General features: G+C 46.9%; 1 protein-coding gene across 4 annotated transcripts in view; it reads left to right on the top strand.

Moving 5' to 3' along the window:
- SMARCC1 (SWI/SNF related BAF chromatin remodeling complex subunit C1) overlaps positions 1-20,672 on the top strand; it is a 958,790-nt gene that overhangs the window by 69,202 nt on the left and 868,916 nt on the right. For all 4 annotated transcript variants that reach the window (XM_085628643.1, XM_085628641.1, XM_085628642.1 and 1 more), the window contains exon 3: positions 8,046-8,131. In XM_085628643.1, coding sequence (XP_085484769.1) covers positions 8,046-8,131 — 86 coding nt within the window. The remainder of the gene's footprint in view (positions 1-8,045; positions 8,132-20,672) is intronic.

Here is a 20,672-nt window from a genome sequence, read left to right as displayed (position 1 = left end):
TGTTGACCTATGCATTGTAGCCACCATTGTACATTATCTCAGTGGTGACACACCTTTCAGTTTTAACTGGGACCAAATATCCTTCCACCCAGCGTTACCCTCGGTCTCCCGAGTAAAATGGTACCTTACATCGTGCCTGGACAGATGGCGAGAAGGCTAGATGGAAAGGCTGTATATGGGAGATTCACTGTTCAGATGTTACACTATTAATTTTTAGGCTTTCCTCAGTCCCTTCCATTCTGTTTGCAAATTTGCTTAAGTTTAAAAACATAATTTTCTTTTGCATTGTTGTATATGGCTATCCAGTTGTTAGACTTGGCATCTTTTGGCATGTTTCCCCTGAGTTTTTGCTTTCTGACCTCCCGGTTCTGACTCTGTTTGTGCTGGCTTAGTGTTTCTGCTGATCTGTGGTAAAGTACAAGTGTTATGGATTGGTGTTGCCATGATTGGCCTGTTTGATTTATGTGTCAGTCCGTAGCAAAGTGCACTGTGTGTGCCAGGTCTTGTGAATCAAATGCCGTTGGTGGGCTGCAGCACGGGATTGTGCCACCCACACGAACGGCCCCTAAAAGGTAACTCTGGCCTGCCATTGCAGAGCCTGTGTGCAGTCTGGTACCGCCATGTCCTTCACTTTTCTTACATATCAGGCACCCCCAAGGTACCTCTGTGGGCAGGGGGCAGTGTATGTGAAAGGTAGGACGTGCCCGGGTGTGTGGCATGTCCTGATAGCGAATTACGGCCAATTTCGTTTTTCGCTATTGCAAGGCTACCTGTCCCCCATAGGACAGAATGGGGAGTTTGTTTATAACATCTTATAAACATAACTAGCTCGAGAAGTAGGTAGAAAAATCAAGTTTAGTATGCCTGAACTCAGAATCTAAAGATACATCTTTTAGTGAAGGTGATTTTTACATTTTGTGTTTGAAAACACCACTTTTAGAAAGTAGGTATTTTCTTGCTCAGTCATCCCGTGTGCCTCTGCTGGAAGGTGGATTGCCTGTCTGGGTTTTGGATGACAGAAGGCTGGGGAGCAGGAGTGGCTCCAGATAGTCTATGTGGGTCAGGAAAGGGCTGAATAGACCTGGGCTGCAATGGGGTAAGGGGGAAAGAGATTTCCTTGCACCTCAAAGGGCCTGGTCTGCCTCTGACCATGCCGTCTCCACCTCCTGCCAGGAAGTCACAACAGAGACGGCAGAACTGGTTCTGGCTGGGCACAGACCCTCTCTGCCTAAGAGATCCAAGGATTTTGGGATATAAATATTTGGGCCCAGACCCCTTGAACTTTAGAACTCTTTTGGACCAAGAAGAAGAGACGGAGAAGCTGTGAGGCGAAACTACCACTTTGCTGTGTGCTTTGCTGTGTTGGCCTGCAGTGGCTCCTTCTGTCTTGGGCAGTGAAAAGACTGGACTGAACTTTCTGCAATCTACTTTTGTGAGTTTTTCCAAGGGCTTGAGGTAGAGCTTGCCCCTGTTCAAGAAGTCTCAGGAACAACAAAGACTTCAAGCTCTTCTGCCCTCAACACTGGGGACTGTGTGTTTTGTGCTGCAACAGAAGAAAACTCAACCCGACGACGACTATGATGCCACTGCCGACTCTGTCTCCTGAAGGCACCGCAGAGGGCACCGCCCCAATGCCGCACCGCGACCCTGGTCTCTCCGACAACGCCTGCTGACGCCGCCACTGAGCCGCTGCTCGCACCGCGACCTGTGGGCACCGCACTCCGCACCGCCTTGCTTCACGACACCGCCTTGGTATCCCCAACAACGCCGTTCCACACTGGAATCTACGCCTCTGCTTGCACCTTGGTTCCAAGGCACTGCTTGTAAAGTTACACGACGCACCGCCCTCATCCGGCACCGCAGCCTTGGCCTACAGACGCCGGGCACTCGCCTCCAGTTCGTCAGCCGACGACAGCGCTTCAGCAAAAACGACGCCGCTGCTTGCACCAGGACCTGCCAGCACCGCGGCGAGCTCCGCATTCACTTCGCACTGCGACCCTGGTCTCACCAATGACACCATCTGACGCCGCCACTGCTCGCACCGCGACCTGAGGGCACCGCACGCCGCACTGCTGAACTTCACACCGCAGCACCCGACGCCAGCTCTCCTGACTTCAACAGAGAGGAGTTCGATCTGCAACGCGTGTGACTTCGAGGGCCCCGACGACTCCTGCACTGACCTCCGGAAGCGACGCCTGTGGACAGCGTGCTTTCAGAAGCTCAACAAAAGGTCGTCGACGCCCTGCATTTCTAAAAGGTACTGTTTGCTGGTCTTTCCCACACCGTAGCTTGCCCCCGACACCGCGGTCAGCCAGATCTGCTTGGATTTGTTTGCTCACAACGCCGTGATAGCTCCGGACGGAGATATCGACATCAAGGAACTATTTTTCAAGCATACTTTGAAAATCGAAGATTTGTAAGTACGGTATTGTGGATTTTTATCGTTTTTAGGTCTCGCCTGAGCCAGCACATGCGCTGGTCTGGCGAGAAATTTAGTAAGTGGGCTTTAAAAATCCGACCACACGCTTTTGCTTGTGGCCTAAAGCTTGCGGTTACGCACGCGGTTACGCGCACAGGCGCCATCTGGCTTTCCGTCATGGCTCATAGCTCGCGGGCACCCTTACATCGCGTGAATCACTTTCATTTACATGCTCCTCCACCCCCTGCTCTCTGCTCTCACTACCCCCTCCCTTCTCCCCCTCCCTCCTCGTCAGTCACCGGGCTACAGCTTGTGTGAATAGCAGGCAGCTATCTTTATGCGTGGCTCACCACAAATGCAATGCTGCGCTTTAAACAGTGCCGCACCGTGCATTGCGATACTTATTCCTTCTGCCATGTTACATCCTCTTTCTAAATTCAGACAAAAGTGGCATCTACTAGCACTCACTGTTCCTTCGTGTCTGCTATCCCACTATTGTGGTTTTCTACATTTATAAAGACAGACGTTCTTTCGGTGTCTAGCTCATCTTGGTTTTCCACATGACCAAAACGTGTTGTTTTTCTTTGTCACGTGAGTCACAGGCTCAGCACGAGTTGTCACACGCTCTTGTTTCCTGGTTTCCACTAATTGGCCGCCAGGCTTTTATTGTGTTCAGCCTTTTACTTAAGATATGCCCCACTGCCGAAGACTTGCCAAACAAAACATGCGCTCCTTACTTTGCCTTAGAGTAAAGCTATTAATGGGATGTGACCGTGCCCAGAGGAAGGTTAGAGCAGATTATGCGCACAGAATTTCCTTTTAGCTGGTCCGCCACACACTTCCGAGTACAGAGGGCCTGATTTGTTCTCGGTCACATTCCTCAGACCATGCGCCTGTGCCTTGGTGCAGCCCGCCTGTCTGGGCCTTACTGAGAAGCACAAAATGGCTGTGTGTGTGTTTTTTCCAAGTAATCATCACACAACAAAACTCCGCAACCACATGCTCTCCTTGTTCTCTTGCAGGAACAGCCAACTGTCCCCATTCACTAGAATTCTATCTGTTCAATAGATTCTATTGTCTCGAACATAACAGATGTGTATATTTCAATTCACACATATATTGGAAAATACTTTTTGAAAAGTTAGAAATTAAACAACAAATCAATGCATGCATAGTGAATACAATACTTCAATTGAGCAATATCTGTAGTGAAATCGGTCAGAGTCCAGCTATAATGCTGCCAATAGTCCACATTCCATTACATACAATTCCTAACAAGTCAGTAGAAATAAGCATTTGAAATAAAATATGTCTCGCATTTGCGAAAGTTTAAGCTATTTGCATTGTAAGTGACAATGCCTTTTTAGGTCTCGGGACCATCCGGTCGGCAGACTGGAAATCCGGAGATTTAATGACTTGGGAGAAGAGGGGCTTGAACCCGCCCCTCTTCTGCCCTGTTCTCCATTGGCTGGCCTCGTAAATGCTGGCCAGCCATTGGAGAAGAGGTCCCGTCACTCCAATCATGCCCCATCCTTTTCGGATCGGGGGGCGTGTTTTTTGCGAAAAGTCTCAGGGAGGAGACAACAGCAAAACACGCCCCCCGATCCGAAAAGGACGCTGCCTTTCTCCGGTGGTGTGCTTTTGCTGTCCTGTTTGGCACTGACTGGCACCGGTGAATTCAATCAGGACGGGAGGCTCAGAAGACTCTTCTCAAGCTTGCCAGCGAAACAAACAGCAGCCAATAAAACTTTGAAAACTGCATTCACTCGTGAATTAACTCCCCATGTACATTACGGATTACTTTAAGAAATGGCATGTCAGCACTTCCGGGTCACGTGACAACCAATCCAATGGCTGCATATGTTTTTTGGGAAATTGTCTAGGACTCGTAGCGTGTAAAATACCGTAGGATTGGAGCATTGGCATCACCTCAGCCAATTACCTTGTGCTATACAGAATTCGGACGTGCACGTGCCTCTATGGTGTTTAAACATCACCCTAAGCTCTTCTCTGTCAGTCGGGGTTTCTTGCGGTTTGCTGGAGGCTGGTCTCGGCTGTTTAGTGACATGCGGTGAGTCAGTCGTAGACCTGATCGTGAACTTCAGTCTAGCGGCGATAGCCGTTCTTGTTTTTAACATGCCCTTCTGGTGCCATCCGCAATTCCAGGCAGTTGACTGGGAGTGGGTAGGAAAGAGGGAAGGGCGGCGCAGCTTCATTGTGGGTTTTTGGAATAGTTCGAGACAGTCATGGTCGACTGTCTAATAACTAAGTACCGATATTGTGACTGACACCTACCATGGTTTTGCACTGATTATCTGTGAAAAAAGTTAGTGGGCTGGTCATGCCATACAGAGAACCTATGCAGCTGGAGGGGCTTCAGTGGCGCTGATGTGCCAGAGTTTGTCTTCCCATTTAAATGGCACCGACATTTTTAGACTGTAATCAGAGCCTCCTTCAGCCTCTCGGTCTCCGCGCTGTGGTGGGGTGTCGGACTGATCCAAGTCTTGGTTGGCTAGGGGGTCCTAAAAGGAGCTGACTATCTACGCAATGCCATGGTGCCTGGGTTCGCCGCCTTCACTTTGGGCTTTTTTATCATTGGAGTCGTCGGAGTGCTTTATGACGATGTTCCGATTGCTTTGATGGCGTTTGCCATTTCCTATGCCAGCATGCATGGAATTGCCATGTACTGTGACAGCACCTTCGGCTCCTCCGCCGTCGCTTGTAACATACATGCCAACACTCCCGATTCAGGCGGGAGACTACCGATTTGAAGGCTAGTCTCCCGCCTCCCGATTCCTGGAAGCAAAAACCCGATTCCTCGGGGTTTCAGCTGACAGGGCTTGTGTATTGTGTAACGTGCTAATTCTTCCAGCAATAGTCAGAATGGCGATGCAGGGGCTCTAGAAGGGGTGAAAAACCAACAAACCCCCATTAACAACCGAATGGTCTTTTAAACACCTGTGAAGTACTGGGGGGGGGAGGTGGCTGTGTGTGTGCCCGGAGGCTGATGGGGGAGGGGGGGGGTGTATGCACTGACCGCAACCTGCCAGGCCAGTGCACAACTCTTGCATCCCCTCTTTCTCTGCCTGCCATTGCGCTCCATGCTTCTGAAAGGTGATAAAAAAACACGTGAATTTGCTTTCAAATGTCCGATCCTGCAGGAGCACACTTCCAAAGTCCATACATGACAGAAACCCGATTGAAGGCCCCATTCTCCCGAATTTTTTTTGTTTTTGTTAAATCTCCCACTTTGCTCTTCTGAAATGTTGGCATGTATGCTTGTAACTACCCAATTGTCACCATTGTCAGCCTGTACCTGGTGGGAGCAAGGTCTCTTCATTTCTTAAGCCGGAAGAGAATCACCCTCCCTGGTGCGGAATTGCCGAACGCTAAAGCTAAGATGGCTTCCCTCCTCATAGACTCCAGCAGAAATGACGTGGTGGTGATCGGACTGATCGTGAACTGCGCCTCGGCTAGCGTCTTTGGCTGCAAGATCCTTGGCCTAACCACCAGTTTCTGTGTGGGGCAGGTGCCCTGGCTCTGGATGGCTGGATTCTTTCAGGTTGGGGTTTGCATCTTGTCATACCGCTCCTTCGACTCCCTGACTGCTACCCTATTCGGTTTCACCTCCATCCTGAAGTTTGCAGAGGGTTATTCTCTCCTGTACCAAGTCTGGCAGCCAGCTGAGCCCCTGTTCCCTGTCCCATTATTTGCGGTGTTTGCTCTCCTGTTTTTGGTCTTAGCGTTTTTCATGGCAGCAAAGAGCCTGGTGGAAGGCTTATACGTACTGATGTTTGTGGCCTATTGCATCTCAGTGGCCTGTCATCCCAGTGGTTTCTTCCACAGTGGATACCAAGGGGTGAACGTGGCTCTTTATGTGGCCTCGGCTCTTATCGCATTGGCTAAACTTTACAACATGAAAGCGACCACCAAACATGGTCGAAACAAATGCATCCTTACAAAAAACATGAATCGTTTTTTTAACCACATTTTATTGATTGTTAATAAAACAAGCATTTACAATGCAACGGTCTCTGCATTGTTAAAGTTAGAGCTATTGGCATTGCTCATGACAATGCCGTTTCTTTAAATGTTTTAAAAACAAAAACATAAACAAAAATAATGTCATGAGCAATGCCAATAGCTCTAACTTTAACAATGCCGAGACCGTTGCATTGTAAATGCTTGTTTATGTATGTTTTAAAAACAAACACATAAATAAACGGCATTGTCGTTTGCCAGTGTGCCAATTTCCACCTTGTAGCGTTTCTCATTACGAACTCACTGGTTGTGTTAATAATGAAGACTTGTATGAAGCAATGCAGTCAAATATATTATATATTCCTTTCCGCTTTCTGGCTTATTCACCACTACGTACTGGAAGTCATCCACCGCCATCCATATCAGAGCTCCCCATCCCCTTTCTCCTCCAGTGAGTCTTAACCCTCATGATCCTATGGTTTGACAACCTGAAGCGTCCTTTCAGCCAACACTCCGGAAGTTAGTTGATAATTATCAGACCGTTTTCATATAATTATTTTGGTTTTTGTGACACATTAGCCATGCAACACATTATCAGAATAGCCAAACACTTATAAGGTCCCAAAGGCGAGACCTATTGGCTATGCCAATGCTTGTTGGTCTTGTCTTCAATATATAAAAATATTGGATATTTTTCTAAACTGGTGTGGTGTCCTTTTGTAGTGCTTAGACTGTATTACTGTTGGTTATGTGCAAATGCTTTACATACTGCCTCTAAGATAAGCCTGACTGCTCGTGCCAAGCTACCAAGGGGGTGAGCAGGGGTTATTTTAGGAGTGTAACTGCCTTATCCTGACAAGAGTGGTGGTTTTTGCCCGACTTGGGCACATGCCCTAGCAGACCGAAAATCCCATTTCTAACAAGTTGCTAATAATGTGCTGCTTTTTAAACTCCCACTCCTTTAATCTATACATTTTTATTGTTCACTCAGTGTTTGCAGCAATTATTGGAACAGTAGATTTTATTATAAATCCCAAGTTTTTCAGTTCTCTTGTAGATCCTTATTTCCTTTGTGAACCAACCTTTCGGCGGGTTCTGTTTCCTCATGGTGCAACACAGTGGTGCTGGTGTTTGTTAGGGCTAATAAGTCAATTAACGTTTTTAACCAGTTGTCCTGTTTTTCGTGTCTTTTGTCCTTCTATTTTTAGGTGCCCTACTTGATCTTTGATTCTTTTTGTGTTTGTCAATCTAGGCGATTGCTCTTTAGCCACCTAGTTACATTTTCTTTTCTTTTTACTGTGAAGACTCTCCAGGGATATAGTCTCTTGTGCCAGCTTAATTTCCGTGTGGATTGTTTATATGTAGTTTATTGTCTCTCTTGGTTCTGTCCCATATCATAAAGTCCATGCATAATTGAAATGATGCTATGGTGCTGTATATAATCTTGGACTGCTTCTTGGAGTAGTGAGTTGTGAGCATGTTTTATTGGAATATCTGATTTATTTATTTATTTTTTAACCTGCTGTCTAAAGTGCTAAAGTTTAGCTTTTGTAGTTTCCAGAGAAAGAAAGTTACCTAGTTAATCACATCTTTGTTGGGAATGACCCCCTAAATACTATTAATATTTTCTTTTCTTTAATTTTAGGCAAAGTGCTTTATGGATTTCAAAGGTGCTGGACCTCTGTGCCATATTCTTGGAGCTGCTTACAAGTACAAAAATGAGCAAGGCTGGTACGTATTATTTTATTCTCTTATTTGCCGAAGATTTCATGATAATACACTTTAAAGATTAAAAAAGAGACATGCAGTGGACTTTTTAGATTGAATATTTTTATTGTAGGTGGGCAACCTAAATAGTCTGTCACTTTTCAAATTGGCTCACTGTTAAAAAGTTTAACATTCAACAAGCATTATAAATATTATCATTGACAAATGTTAACTCTGTAATATATTTTGGCACCCGGTGCTCCTGCCATCAGACACGCCCAAGGAGTGGGGCGGGAGCTGTAATGCCCACAGGGCCCTATTGGCCGCTCATCTAACCAATGAAAGGTAGTGTGGAAATATACCTTTTTAGGGGTACACTGTGTAGGGTCACCCTTTTTTCCACGGGTTCAAAAACCAACAAAGTGGAGATCAGCACTGGAGTTTAAAATAAATAACAAGTTTATTAATCACTCATGAGTGGGACTACGTCCACACAGCACTCTAAAGTGCTGCCTGAGGTAGTACACTGGCTTCACAAACCATTGCCCTTTAAATACAGGTTTTGTGCAGTGTAAGCACGTGAACAGAAATGGAAAGAACAGTTTTAGAAATAGTTATAGCAAACAAGGGCAGATGAAAACTACATGGTCAGCAAAGTGGGAGGGGGAGCAGGAGTGCTTATGGCACAGCAAATGATTGACAGTAAACCGATGTACTTGTAGCTACACGCACATTGCTTTTAGCTGAGTCAGGAAGTCAACTAAAATAGTTAGCACAGGCAGAGTGAAAAGACGAAAGAATTACGAAGGAAACTTAAATGGACACCACAGCCAAAATGGCTGTCGCTTATACCAAGTAAAATATTGCACATTTTCCACAGACGGCTTTTTTGGCATAAGCTAAGACATTTTTCTTATGCTTTAAAAGGGGTACGATAAATGTTATACATATCAATTAGCATCATGTTGCTGACTTCTTGATCTACTGCTAAACGGGAATTTACACTTTGGACATTTTTTAGGTCTCGCCTGGCGAAAGCCGCACAAGCGCTGCTCTAGCCAGGAGAGCACCTTTTGTAATCAATTCTGCGAGGGCTCTCATGCACGCGTCTGCAATGGACAAAGATGGCTGCTCTCGCCATTTGTCCAATGCAAACAGCATGCGCGTGTCCGTAGGACTGTGTGGACCAGGGGTACTCACAAACTTTCTCTCGGGGGCCAAATTTACAGTGTGGTTTGTGGCCGAGGGCCGCACCGGTGGGGGCGGTGTCAGTGGTGGAGGGGGCGGGGCTAGAGCAACAAAAATGAGGTTGAACACAGACCCCCGCAGCGGACGCATTCATCCACTGAGCCACCAGACCCAGCATACACACACACATATGTATACAGTTCATTGGGGATTTGTCCATCAGAAGAACCGCACTTGTACACAAGCTGCTTTTCCCCACAAGCTTTTATTAGGTATAGTTCGTCGCGCTTGCCTGTAATTATTCACACCTGACTGAGCCCGACGCGTTTCGATGACTCTTCCTCAGAGGCTCACACAGTCAGTAGTATGCGAATGAAAGTTCCCCGAGTCCTTGTTTGGCAGTATATCGTACGCAACATGCTGTCTCATATAGAGCAGCCCATTTGGTCATACGACATACTGCCAAACAGGGACTCTCTCTCTCCCGGTCTCCCTCTCTCTCTCCCGGTCTCCCTCTCTCTCTCCCGGTCTCCCTCTCTCTCTCTCCCTCCCTCCCTCCCTGTCTCCCTCCCTCCTTTCCTGTCTCCCTCTCTGTCTCCCCCTCTCTCTCCCTCCCTTTGTCTCCCTCTCTCTCTCTCTCTCCCTGTCTCCCTCTCTCTTTCCCTGTTTCCCTCTCTCTCTCCCTGTCTCCCTCTTTCTGTCTCCCTGTCTCCCTCCCTCTGTCTCCCTCCCTCTCGGTCTCTCTCTCTGTCTCCCTCCCTCTCGCTGTCTCCCTCCCTCTCTCTCCCTCTGTTCCCTCTCTCTGTCTCCCCCCCTCTGTCTCGCTCCCTGTCTCCCTCCGTCTTCTACATCTCTCTGCCTCTCTCTGTCTGAGAACTCATTGTCCTTGTGACGAAAATTAAACATGCACCCATTCTAAAACCCGCCAAGGTCTACAGGCCATGTTGACCTGTAAGTGGTAACTGGGTGAAGATTAGATTCTGTGTGCTCATTTTTGGCGTCATCGGTGATCTTTGGCAATTGCCAGCCCACAAATACAAGCCCCCTGAATATGGGCCAAACGTACTTTAAAAATATTTTACTGTCATTTATTTTTGTAAAATGGAAAACAAGCACAGTCCAGCAACATCAGCGGACAATTAAACTATGCTTAATTTCCCATGTTTATTCACATCTTTGCTTGGAGCAGTATGTGGCAAGAAGGAATATCTATGTACAATCATTTAACCACCTGTGTGGCAGCTAGGGATGAGACAGCTTTCCGGGCCACAGCCGCACCCGAGCACTTCACAGGTCTTTAAAAGACCATTTGCATGTTAATGAGGCCACGCTGTTTCACCCCTTCTAAGAGGCCCTGCAGCGCCACTCTGCCTATTGCTTAAAGATTCAGCCCCCCCCCCTCAATCAGCTCCACTCTGCCTATAGCTTAAAGATTCAAGCCCCCCCCTCCCCCCCGCCGCCGAAAATTGCGAGGCACTGGTTTTGCGGATGCTGCTTTCATCCCTTACCCAGTGAATGCGGCCCCCGAGGAATAACAGGCGGAATTGCAGTTGATTGCCAACTGTCTGTTTTACTCGAGGGCCGCATGGAAAGGGCTGGCGGGCCGCAACTGGCCCGCGGGCCGTACTTTGAGTACCGCTGGTGTGGACAGTCCCACACCATTTTGTTGCCATAGCAACAAAATGCCGCTTCGCGTGTTTTTTTTATTTTTTTTTATGTTAGCCCCCCCGGGGCACAAGCAGGCATCCACTTCTGTCTTTTTGCTCAGATCAGCCGTCCTCACAGAAGTGGATGCCTGCTTGTGCCCCGGGGGAACTGCAGGACAGCTGTTAGCAGTTGCAATGCAATAAGTCTCGTATTTACGCGAGTTTGAGCTATTGACATTGCAAATGACAATGCCTTTTATTTATGTTTCAAAAACAGGAATAAAAGGCACTGCCATTTGCAATGTCAATAGCTCAAACTCGTGTAAATGCGAGACCTATTGCATTGCAAATGCTTGTTTTAGATGGTAGACCAGTAGTACATGTGAAAATACAGAGGGAACAAAGCATTGGCCCGCATTGCAAACCTAAACAACAAGAGAAGAGAATTGCAATAATTATCAATTGGGCCTAAAATATTTTTAAGCCCCATACAGAAAATAGATTCCAGAACCATCCAGCTAAAGTCCATGTTCCTAATTTTGATATATCTCAGTAGCTATCTTGTGTAGTTTGGATATAACCGCATATACAAAAGGTAAATTGTCCGGTGTGAAGACACAACAGCTGGATCCGATGATACAGCATGCTCCAGTCTATAGGGTTCCAAGGTGATCTCTGTCTGGTCGACTACAGAGATATCAATTGTACGTTTTTCCCTACTACCAGCATAGTGATTGAACAATTGCAAATCTTGATGGTAGGTTGGGGGAGCTAAAAGCACAGGTGGTAGAAGGAAGACTATGTAGCAGGTACCAGACCAGCCTGGAGGTAGGAGGTAGTATGCCTTAGTTCCACAAACCAAAGAAGTGTGACGTGATGGAGGGAAGTTGCTTCGGCCTCTCGTAGGCATCTGCAACACTGCAGTACAGTTACTGTGGCCCACTGGCACATCGCCTGTACTTTGTACATAATGGGGGCCAGTGGTCATGGCTACACAGATAACAAGGGATCCATTTCCTTTAGCCAACCTAGAATTTGAATACACATAGTTTGTTGCTGCACTTCTTTTACTATATTCTTCCATTTCCAAAGCAGTCCCTTTTGCTTGTGGGTCCCCATCTTCGTTGGGGTAACGGACTTTGTTCATTAGAGACATGTGGAAGTTTGAACCAAGCTGGGCATGAGCCATTGTGAGAGAATGGCAGCGGTGACAACGGGATTCCTTTTATGTTCTGATGAGGAGGAATCTTGCCACAAACCCAACAGTTAGTAGCATTGCTTATCTGGTGTGTCTGATGCAACATTTGAAGAAATAGTTTCTCAGATTTTGCCGGTATCCTTGTTCATGTTGCGGCAAATCAAAATGATGGTGCTCTTTTGCAGCAAGTGATGCAACAGTAATGTTAGGTAAGGAGGCCCCAGGCATTACTTCCTCTACTACCCACATTACAGTAGGGATGATGGCAGCAGTCAAAGTCAGACCAAGGGTGCAGATTGTACAGCCGTTGCACATTGTCGCAGCGATCTCCTTCTTAGACAAGCTCATTTTCATCGGCAAACCACAAAATAGATGATGCCCCAAGGTCCTGGGCAGGCGTTGGTGTCTTCACTTGCATTGAAATGAGTAGTCACTAATAGGCTAGCCCCTTTTGTAGTCAGTCTTTAACCTCCCAAGACAATGGCTCAAACAGTTTCTTTCTGCGATGAAATGTCTTTCTTCCTGTATTGAAGCAGATATCTTGATATACCAGGGATCGTGTGGTCCGGGAATACTTCCTCAGGTCCTTCAGGTGACACAGCTCGCCCTTTCTCGGTAATCAGAATGTCTTGGTGATCTGTCAATGTAGCTGGGCTTACGAGGGCATGCTAAATGGAATGGCCAGGCCACAGATTGTGGCCTTCACCCTGTCTGGAAGAACGTCCCGTACCAACTGATAAATAGAAGACAAGCTGTCAGTTAACTGGGACAAATAGTCACTCATCAACACATAGGGTACATCATGTATAGGGCGAGGCTTAGGGACCCCCCTCAAATATTCATGGGCCTCCCTAAGACTATTTCATGCGATGTAAGGCCAGACCATGTATGTGATATCAATCTAATGGAAAGCAGAGCTAGGGACAGTACATCAGGCCATTCCAAAGACGTGGAAGCCTGTATTTTAGCCAATTTCAATGAGGAGTTGTAACGCTCCACCAGGCCCGCTGACTGTGGGTGAAAAGCGACATGAAATTTCTGCTTAATCCCCAACCCTTTCATGACATATTCTACAACTTGCCCAATGGCATGGGGTCCGTTGTCCATTTGCAGGACCTCAAAAGGTGCAGTTGGTGTTGCAAACCCTCCTGTTGGAGTTTGCGTTCATTTTCCAGGATTATACTGGAGACAGACCAGACAAGACTGGACTATCTTTTTAGCAGTGCCGGCAATATCGGAATGATTCCAAACTTGCATAAGTTGTTTTGCTATTGAGGATGCACCAACATGTGCCAGCCCATGTGCCATGTGAATCAAGGGATATAAGTAGGCTGTGGGTAACTTCCATTTGGTCATATCTTTATTCTTCCAACAGCCCTCATCATCCAGTGTTCCCGCCTTAGACCATTGATCTAGTTTATCAGCAGAGGCAGATTGTTGCATATCCAGCAGTTCCTGCCTGGCATCATGCCAACGTTCAGCTTGTGACTTCACCACATACATGGAGGTGGTACTTCACTGCATTGCGATCTCGCGGGCTGTGTGATCCGCAAATGCATTTACCTGCTCCTATTTTATCAGTCACTTTCTTGTGTGCACTACATTTAACAATTGCTACTTTCTTAGGATCAGTTAGGACAATAAGAAGATTATGCACTAATTCTCCATGCACTATCTGTGTCCCATGTGAGGTGAGGAAACCCCTTTCTTGCCATAAGCGCCCAAAATTATGTGCCACCCTGAATGCGTTCTGGCTGTCGGTAAAAATATTGACAAGTAAGTCTGTACTAAGCTCACATGCTCTTGTCAATGCTGTCAACTCGGCTGCTTGAGCTGACTTCTATGGGATACGAGCTGTCTCAACTACTGTCTGAAGTGTTGTAATTGCATAAGCAGCAGACGTCGTGCCATCGGGCAACTTCAAGCATTACCCATCGACTCACAATTCTCCATCAACACTAGAAAAAGGTGTCTCTTATAGGTCAACACGACCCTTTGTGCGTTCTTCAGTAAGAGATATACAGTCATGTAACTCTTGTGACTGAGACTGAGTAGCTGGAAATGGCAAAGCTGTAGCAGGATTCAGAGTCGAGCATCTTTTCAATGTGATATGAGGGGCCAAAAGTGTCAATTCATATCCTGTCAAGCGGCCACTAGTCAGATGATGTGTCTTTGTTTGATTTAGCAAGGCATCGACTGAATGAGGTACTAACACAAAACAATCTATGTGACCAGACTATTCCCTCACTCTGATGTATGGACACAGCCGCCGCTGCTCTGAAACAACCAGGCAGCGTGTGGGCAACTGGATCAAGGACAGCAGAAAAATATGCACAAGGACTTTATCACCATGTGTCTGTGTTAAAACCGAGAGGGCACAACCTTCCGTCTCGTGTACATTGAGTGTGAAAGTCTTAGTGTAGTCTGGAGTTTCTAATACTGGTGCAGAACAAAGAGCTTGATGTAACTATTGGAAGGCATTCTGGCATTCAGTAGTCCATGGGAGAGGCATCAGTGTTTTTAGTCGAAAGGGCCAACAAGGGTTTAATAATGTACGAAAAGCTAGGGATCCACTGCCTATAGAAGGAAGTAAGGCCAATCAATGCACAGACGTCCTTCTGAGTACGGGGCACAGGTGTGTCTAAAATAGTTTGAATGCGATCAGGCGTGAGGGCACATCCCTCTTTAGACAGGAGGTGACCTAAATAGGTAACCTGCTGTCTACAAAATTGCAGTTTCTTCCGAGAGACTTTGTGATGATGAGAGGCAAAAAATGATAATAATGACAGTGTTCCTTCTTTACACTGTTCAGTGATTTCCTCAGCCAACAAGATGTCATCGACATATTGAATAAGAGCCACCCCTTTCGGTACAGGAAAAGAATCAAGCTGCCTTTTTAATGCCGGACTATAAATGCTAGGACTCTCTGTATACCCTTGTGGAGCTCTACAGAACCAGAATGATCTATTATTTAAAGTGAAGCCGAACAAATAACGGCTGTCAGGGTGAATAGGTATCGAAAAGAATGCATTCTTCAAATCTATTACACTAAATGTAGTGGCAGTAGGAGGAACCATAGTAAAAAGTGTCATAGCCCATAAAGTACTAGGTAAAGATGCCAGAGCGATATCCTCTTTAATGAGACAAAACCTCTCAACCATTGGATAGTTATCATTTAAGATGACACTCACACGTTCTGGGGAACAACGTATTGTAGCACGAAAACATTTGAGCTTATCGATACCCACAGTGTTATCCGGCGTGTGAGGGAAAGCAGAAATGGACATGCTGCAGTGAATTTATCAAGACTAAATGCAAGTGGCTGTGACAGTGGGCTAGATGTAGGTGTCCCATCGAATCCTATCAATGTTATCATTGTGCCAGACTGGGGAGCCCTAGGAACCAGTTTTTTTAGACCGAGCACTGCGAGTAGCCCCTGTATCAACCAGGTGTGGGCGTAGTGGGGCTACGTGAAGCAGCGCGTAGTGTGCCCAAGTCTACGCACACTTGTGCGCTCCGCGTAGCCCCACTACGCGCCTCCCGCCCCCCGCCCACCCTCCTTTTAAATTAATAAATAAATAAATAAAAGTAAAGAGACTTACCTGAAGTGCGGCGTCTCCGGGGCTCCCTCTTCCTCGTTTTCAACTTCTTGACAAATGCGCATGCGCGGACGCCCGCGCATGCGCTTTTCTTGCGAGAAATGCGCATGCGCTGGCTTCCGCGCATTTGTCACAAGAAGTTGAAAATGAGGAAGAGGGAGCCCCGGAGACGCCGCGCTTCAGGTAAGTCTCTTTACTTTTATTTATTTAACATGCAGGGTATTAATTTAAAAGGAGGGTGGGCGGGAGGCGGGCGGCGGGTGGCAGGCAGCTACGCTTTGCCCTGGCGTGTGCGTAGCGCTGCCTGCTTCGCCTACTTCGAAAACTGCGAAGCAGGCAGCGCTACGTACACTACGTGGGCGAAGCGTAGTGTTACACCCAGGGTTAGTATCAACCAGAAACCGATCAGTAGATCCCAAGACATTTGCGTCCATATAAGGACCCATTTGATCTACTGGCACCTCAACCGCTTCCTTACCCCGTCCTAGGCATCCCTATGCGTAATCAAAATCTGCAAGGACCTCATCAGAATAATCAGACATTTGATATTGATTTAGTCTATCAAAAGTATTCGAGTAATTTGGTCCTTGTTCAACTGCCTAAAACCTGGGAGGAGCTCCCATACCTCCTCTGTTTACTGAATTCCCTGAGCGTCCTCTCATTCTGCCCCTTCCCCGCTGATACTGCTGATCTCGCAAAAGAGAAGGCAAAAGACACACTATTGATGGACGGAATGCAGAACAAATCAAAACGTTCACCCCCAGTTAAGAGATCTGGGTTAAATCCATCATTCTGTTGCTCTTGACTGGGGTGAATGTTTTGATTTGTTCTGCATTCCGTCCATCAATTGTGTGTCTTTTGCTTTCTCGCCTTAAGTGCGCCAGGTATGCCCAGATGTGGGTCCTGGGCTCACTGTGCGCCAAAGAAAATCCCAGTTGAGATCGGCACCACCTGGAGGTCAAATCGGGAAAACCGAAAAAGTCAAGTCGGCCTGCAAAGACAAAGGTCTCCTTGTGCAGTGCGCTACCTCAGTGAAATTCTAATCCTCTGTCAAGACCACTCCTTCGGACGGCCGTGTCTCCAATGGGGTCCCACGACGGGCACCAACTGTGGAAATATACCTTTTTAGGGGTACACTGGTGCAGGGTCACCCTTTTGTCCATGGATTCAAAAACCAACAAAGTAGAGATCAGCACTGGAGTTTGGAATAAATAACAAGTTTATTAATCTCTCATGAGTGGGACTACGTCCACACAGCACTCAAGTGCTGCCTGAGGTAGTACACTGGCTTCACAAACCAGTGCCCTTTTAAATACAGGTTTCGTGCAGTGTAAGCACGTGAGCAGAAATGGAAATAACAGTTTTAGAAATAGTTATCAGCAAACAAGGGCAGATGAAAACTACATGGTCAGCAAAGTGGGAGGGGGAGCAGGAGTGCTTATGGCAGCAGCAAATGATTGACAGTAAACCGATGTACTGGTAGCTACACGCACATTTCTTTTAGCTGAGTCAGGAAGTCAACTAAAATAGATAGGGCAGACAGAGTGAAAAGACAAAAGAATTACGAAGGAAACTTAAATGGACACCATAGCCAAAATGGCTGTAGCTTATGCCAAGTAAAATATCACACGTTTTCCACATTAGTTCCCGGTCTAGAGCCATCAACTGTCCCAGAAGGCCCAGACTTCAAATTTGAATTAGCCAGTTGCTTTAGAAGAGTTAAAATGACTTTTTATTTTTTTATTTTTCAAAGCTGTTTTTTTAAGGTTTTACAACATACATCTGAGATAATAGCAGTGTCGCATCCCACGCAGGGGAGGCAAATAACGCAGTAATAGACAAAAGACCGCAAAAAGTGCCATGACAAGTATAAATCAAGCTCCATCACAAGGAAGTGGTCTAGATCAAGGGGACAGTGTCAAAACATTGTGGGGCTGGAGAGGAGGCTTCTCTTAGTCAAATCGTGAGGCAGCGTTCGTCCGAGATTGTCCCGTACTCTGTATAACAGCACATCTAATCTATAACATGGCCGACAGGACACCCAATAAGCAGTAGGCCTTTACCATGATACCTCAGATGAACAATAAAAGAAAAACAACTAGGAAACCACAAGGAAAAAAGAATCAAAACATCCCTCCCTTAAACCCACCCTCCCCGTGGTGGCGGCAACAATCATACAATGCATAGGTCATATGATATTGTAATCACGATCAAAATTGAAAGAGGTGAAGCGCTCTTATGGAGGCGGGGACAGACAGCAGAGGGAAGACCTCGGGAAAGGAAGGCAACCAAGGGACCCCATTTAAACTCAAAGTTCTTGTAGTTATCCCTAAAGATATCAGACATACTCTCCAAGCTAAGCAGTTTCCAAAGGCGGGAGTGCCAGAGGGAAACAGCTGGTGCCTCCTTTCTCTTCCTTGCGGCCGCCAAGGTAATCTTAGCTGCTCCAATACAGAGTCACATAATCACTTTGTCAGCTCGGGTCTGATGTTCTAGGGAGGGATCCCGAAGCCCTAGAAGTGTGTGTGCCATGGTAGAAGGGATGGGATAGCCCAACATATCTTTTATATGCGCCAAGATTTCCTCCCAAAAGGAGCGGATGGACAATCTCACTATATGTGCTGAAAGTCCCCTCGGAGCCTGCAGCCCCTCCAGCACCTATCAGAAGAGGCGGGAAAAATTTGACGCAACCTGGTTGGATGTAGGTACCAATCCATCATGGTTTTCAAGTGCGCCTCCCTAAGTTCCGTGGATTGATTAAAACGCGTAATGTCAGACCATAAGCGCGTCCATTCTTCGTCCGAAATGGGCCGCTGTAACATATCTTCTCACATGGTCATATATCGTGGGCGTGGGGTCCGGGCCGTTGTAAGCAGAAAGTTATATAAAAAGGTAATGACCCCTTTCATAGAGGAGGTCCTGGTGAGGAAGGCTTCAAACTTTGTAAGGGGTTGGGTGGCGGTGTCTCGCACAGACTGTGTCAGGGCCCAGTGCATCAACTGAGCATAGTGGTATCGTTCCGTGGGCCCTACCTCATAATCCGGTTTACAATTGTCAAAACTAAGAGGATCAAAACCATGGAATAGGTGTCAGCGCTAAACAACCACCCTTCCTCCAAGCATCAAAGGGTCCCTCATGCAGAGCCGGAGAAAAAGCGGAATTAAAATGGATCGGCGTGAAGGGGGAGGGAAACTAGGTCCATATATCGTCATGAGAGACAGAATCCCAAACCCTGAGGGTAGTGCGCGTGGGAGTGCTGATGTAGGTGATTTTAGGCTTGTCACATCTAGTGCGCCAGATCAAATCCCAGATTGTCCTACCCGTCACGCTACGGTCCATGTGCAACCAATGCTTCTCTGATTCTTGTTTAGACCACTCCACTAATACCCTTAATTGCGCAGCCCAATCCCCGCGGGGGCGACGCAGTAAGGCGTAAGAGAAGTGAGCACGTCTCCCCTGCCACAGAAAGCGCAAGATCATGGCCACGGAAAAAATCACCCCCCCAGCTCAATAGGTAAGGCTTGAAACAAATAGAGAAGCTTAGGCAGAAGGGTCTTCTTCACCGCATGAATACGACCCAACCATGACAGAAAGAGTGGCTTCCACTTCGTGAGTTCCGTTTGTATGCGTGCAAGGATGGGAGGGAAATTGGCAGCATAAAGACCCGCAAGGCTGGGTGTCAGTTGAACCCCCAAATATTGGACAGAGGAAGCAGCCCAGGGTAGAGGAGTAAGGGCTTGGACTTTAAGGATGTCCGCCGCTGTAAGGGTGAGGTTAAGAACATATGATTTATCGACATTTATTTTAAACCCAGATACCCCCTCAAACCGCGCAAGCTCCGAATGTAGATTAGGTAATGACGTGGCGGGCTCGGAGAGGGACAGAAGCACATCATCCGCGAATAACGTAATTTTGTGGGACTCCCCGGTGAAGGGTAGCCCCAAAGTTCCGGGATTAGACCTAATCGCCAGCGCCAAGAACTAAGGGCGAAAAGTAATGGTGAAAGGGGACACCCTTTTCGGGTGCCTCTCGAGTGGTGAAAGGGAGATGAATGGGACCCCATTAACTAATACTTTAGAACGGGGTTGTAGATAATTAGCTCTAATCATGGTAATAAATTTCGTCGAAAACCCAAATGCTGTGAGGGTGTGGAAAAGGTACGGCCAGTCAACCCTGTCAAAGGCCTTTTCTGCATCCAACCCCATAAGGACCGCAGGTATGTGATGCCTATTGGCTTTTTCAATTAAATGCATGCTACGACGGGTGTTATCGTGTGCTTGACTACCTTTGATAAAACCTGACTGGTCCGGATGTATAAGATTGGGCATAATATCATTCAGGCGTTTGGGTACGATGGAAGAATACAATTTTGTGTCTAGGTTTAATAGGGCAATCGACCGATAAGACTAAAAGCGTTGGGGGTCTTTCCCCAGCTTGGGTATCACCGAAATCACGGCCTTGGTCATAGAGCCGGTGGTGGTACCGTTTTCCGCCATAGTGTTAAAAAGGCGAACAAGATGAGAAGTGATATCTGGGGCAAATGTTTTATAAAAGAGTGCAGTATAACCATCCGGCCCGGGAGCCTTGTGGAGCTTCAGGGCTTTAATAGTCGCAACAACCTCCGCTTCTGTGATGGGAGCCGGTAGAGCGGCATTCCACTAGTCCGATACCTGGGGTATGGGTAGGGTCTGTAAATAGTCTCGTTGAGCAACTGGATCTAAAGAATCACCCGTATAAAGATTTTTATAGAAAGTCCCAAAGAGGTCAGCTTTCCCCTCGTCATTATAAGTAACGTCCCCTGTTGGTCCCTTGATGCCACCTATATATTCTCTCTCCCGTTTACCCTGCAGTTGTCTGCAAGATGTTTACCAACTTTATTACCCTGGGAGTAGCACATATGCCGCAACTTGAGGAGTGTAAATTCCGCCCTATTG

This window comes from Triturus cristatus, chromosome 10, assembly GCF_964204655.1.
Source record: "Triturus cristatus chromosome 10, aTriCri1.1, whole genome shotgun sequence".
In the NCBI taxonomy this organism is placed as follows: Eukaryota; Metazoa; Chordata; class Amphibia; order Caudata; family Salamandridae; genus Triturus; species Triturus cristatus.
Note: the sequence above shows the minus strand (reverse complement) of the source record. Positions and strands in the feature narration are given on the sequence as shown.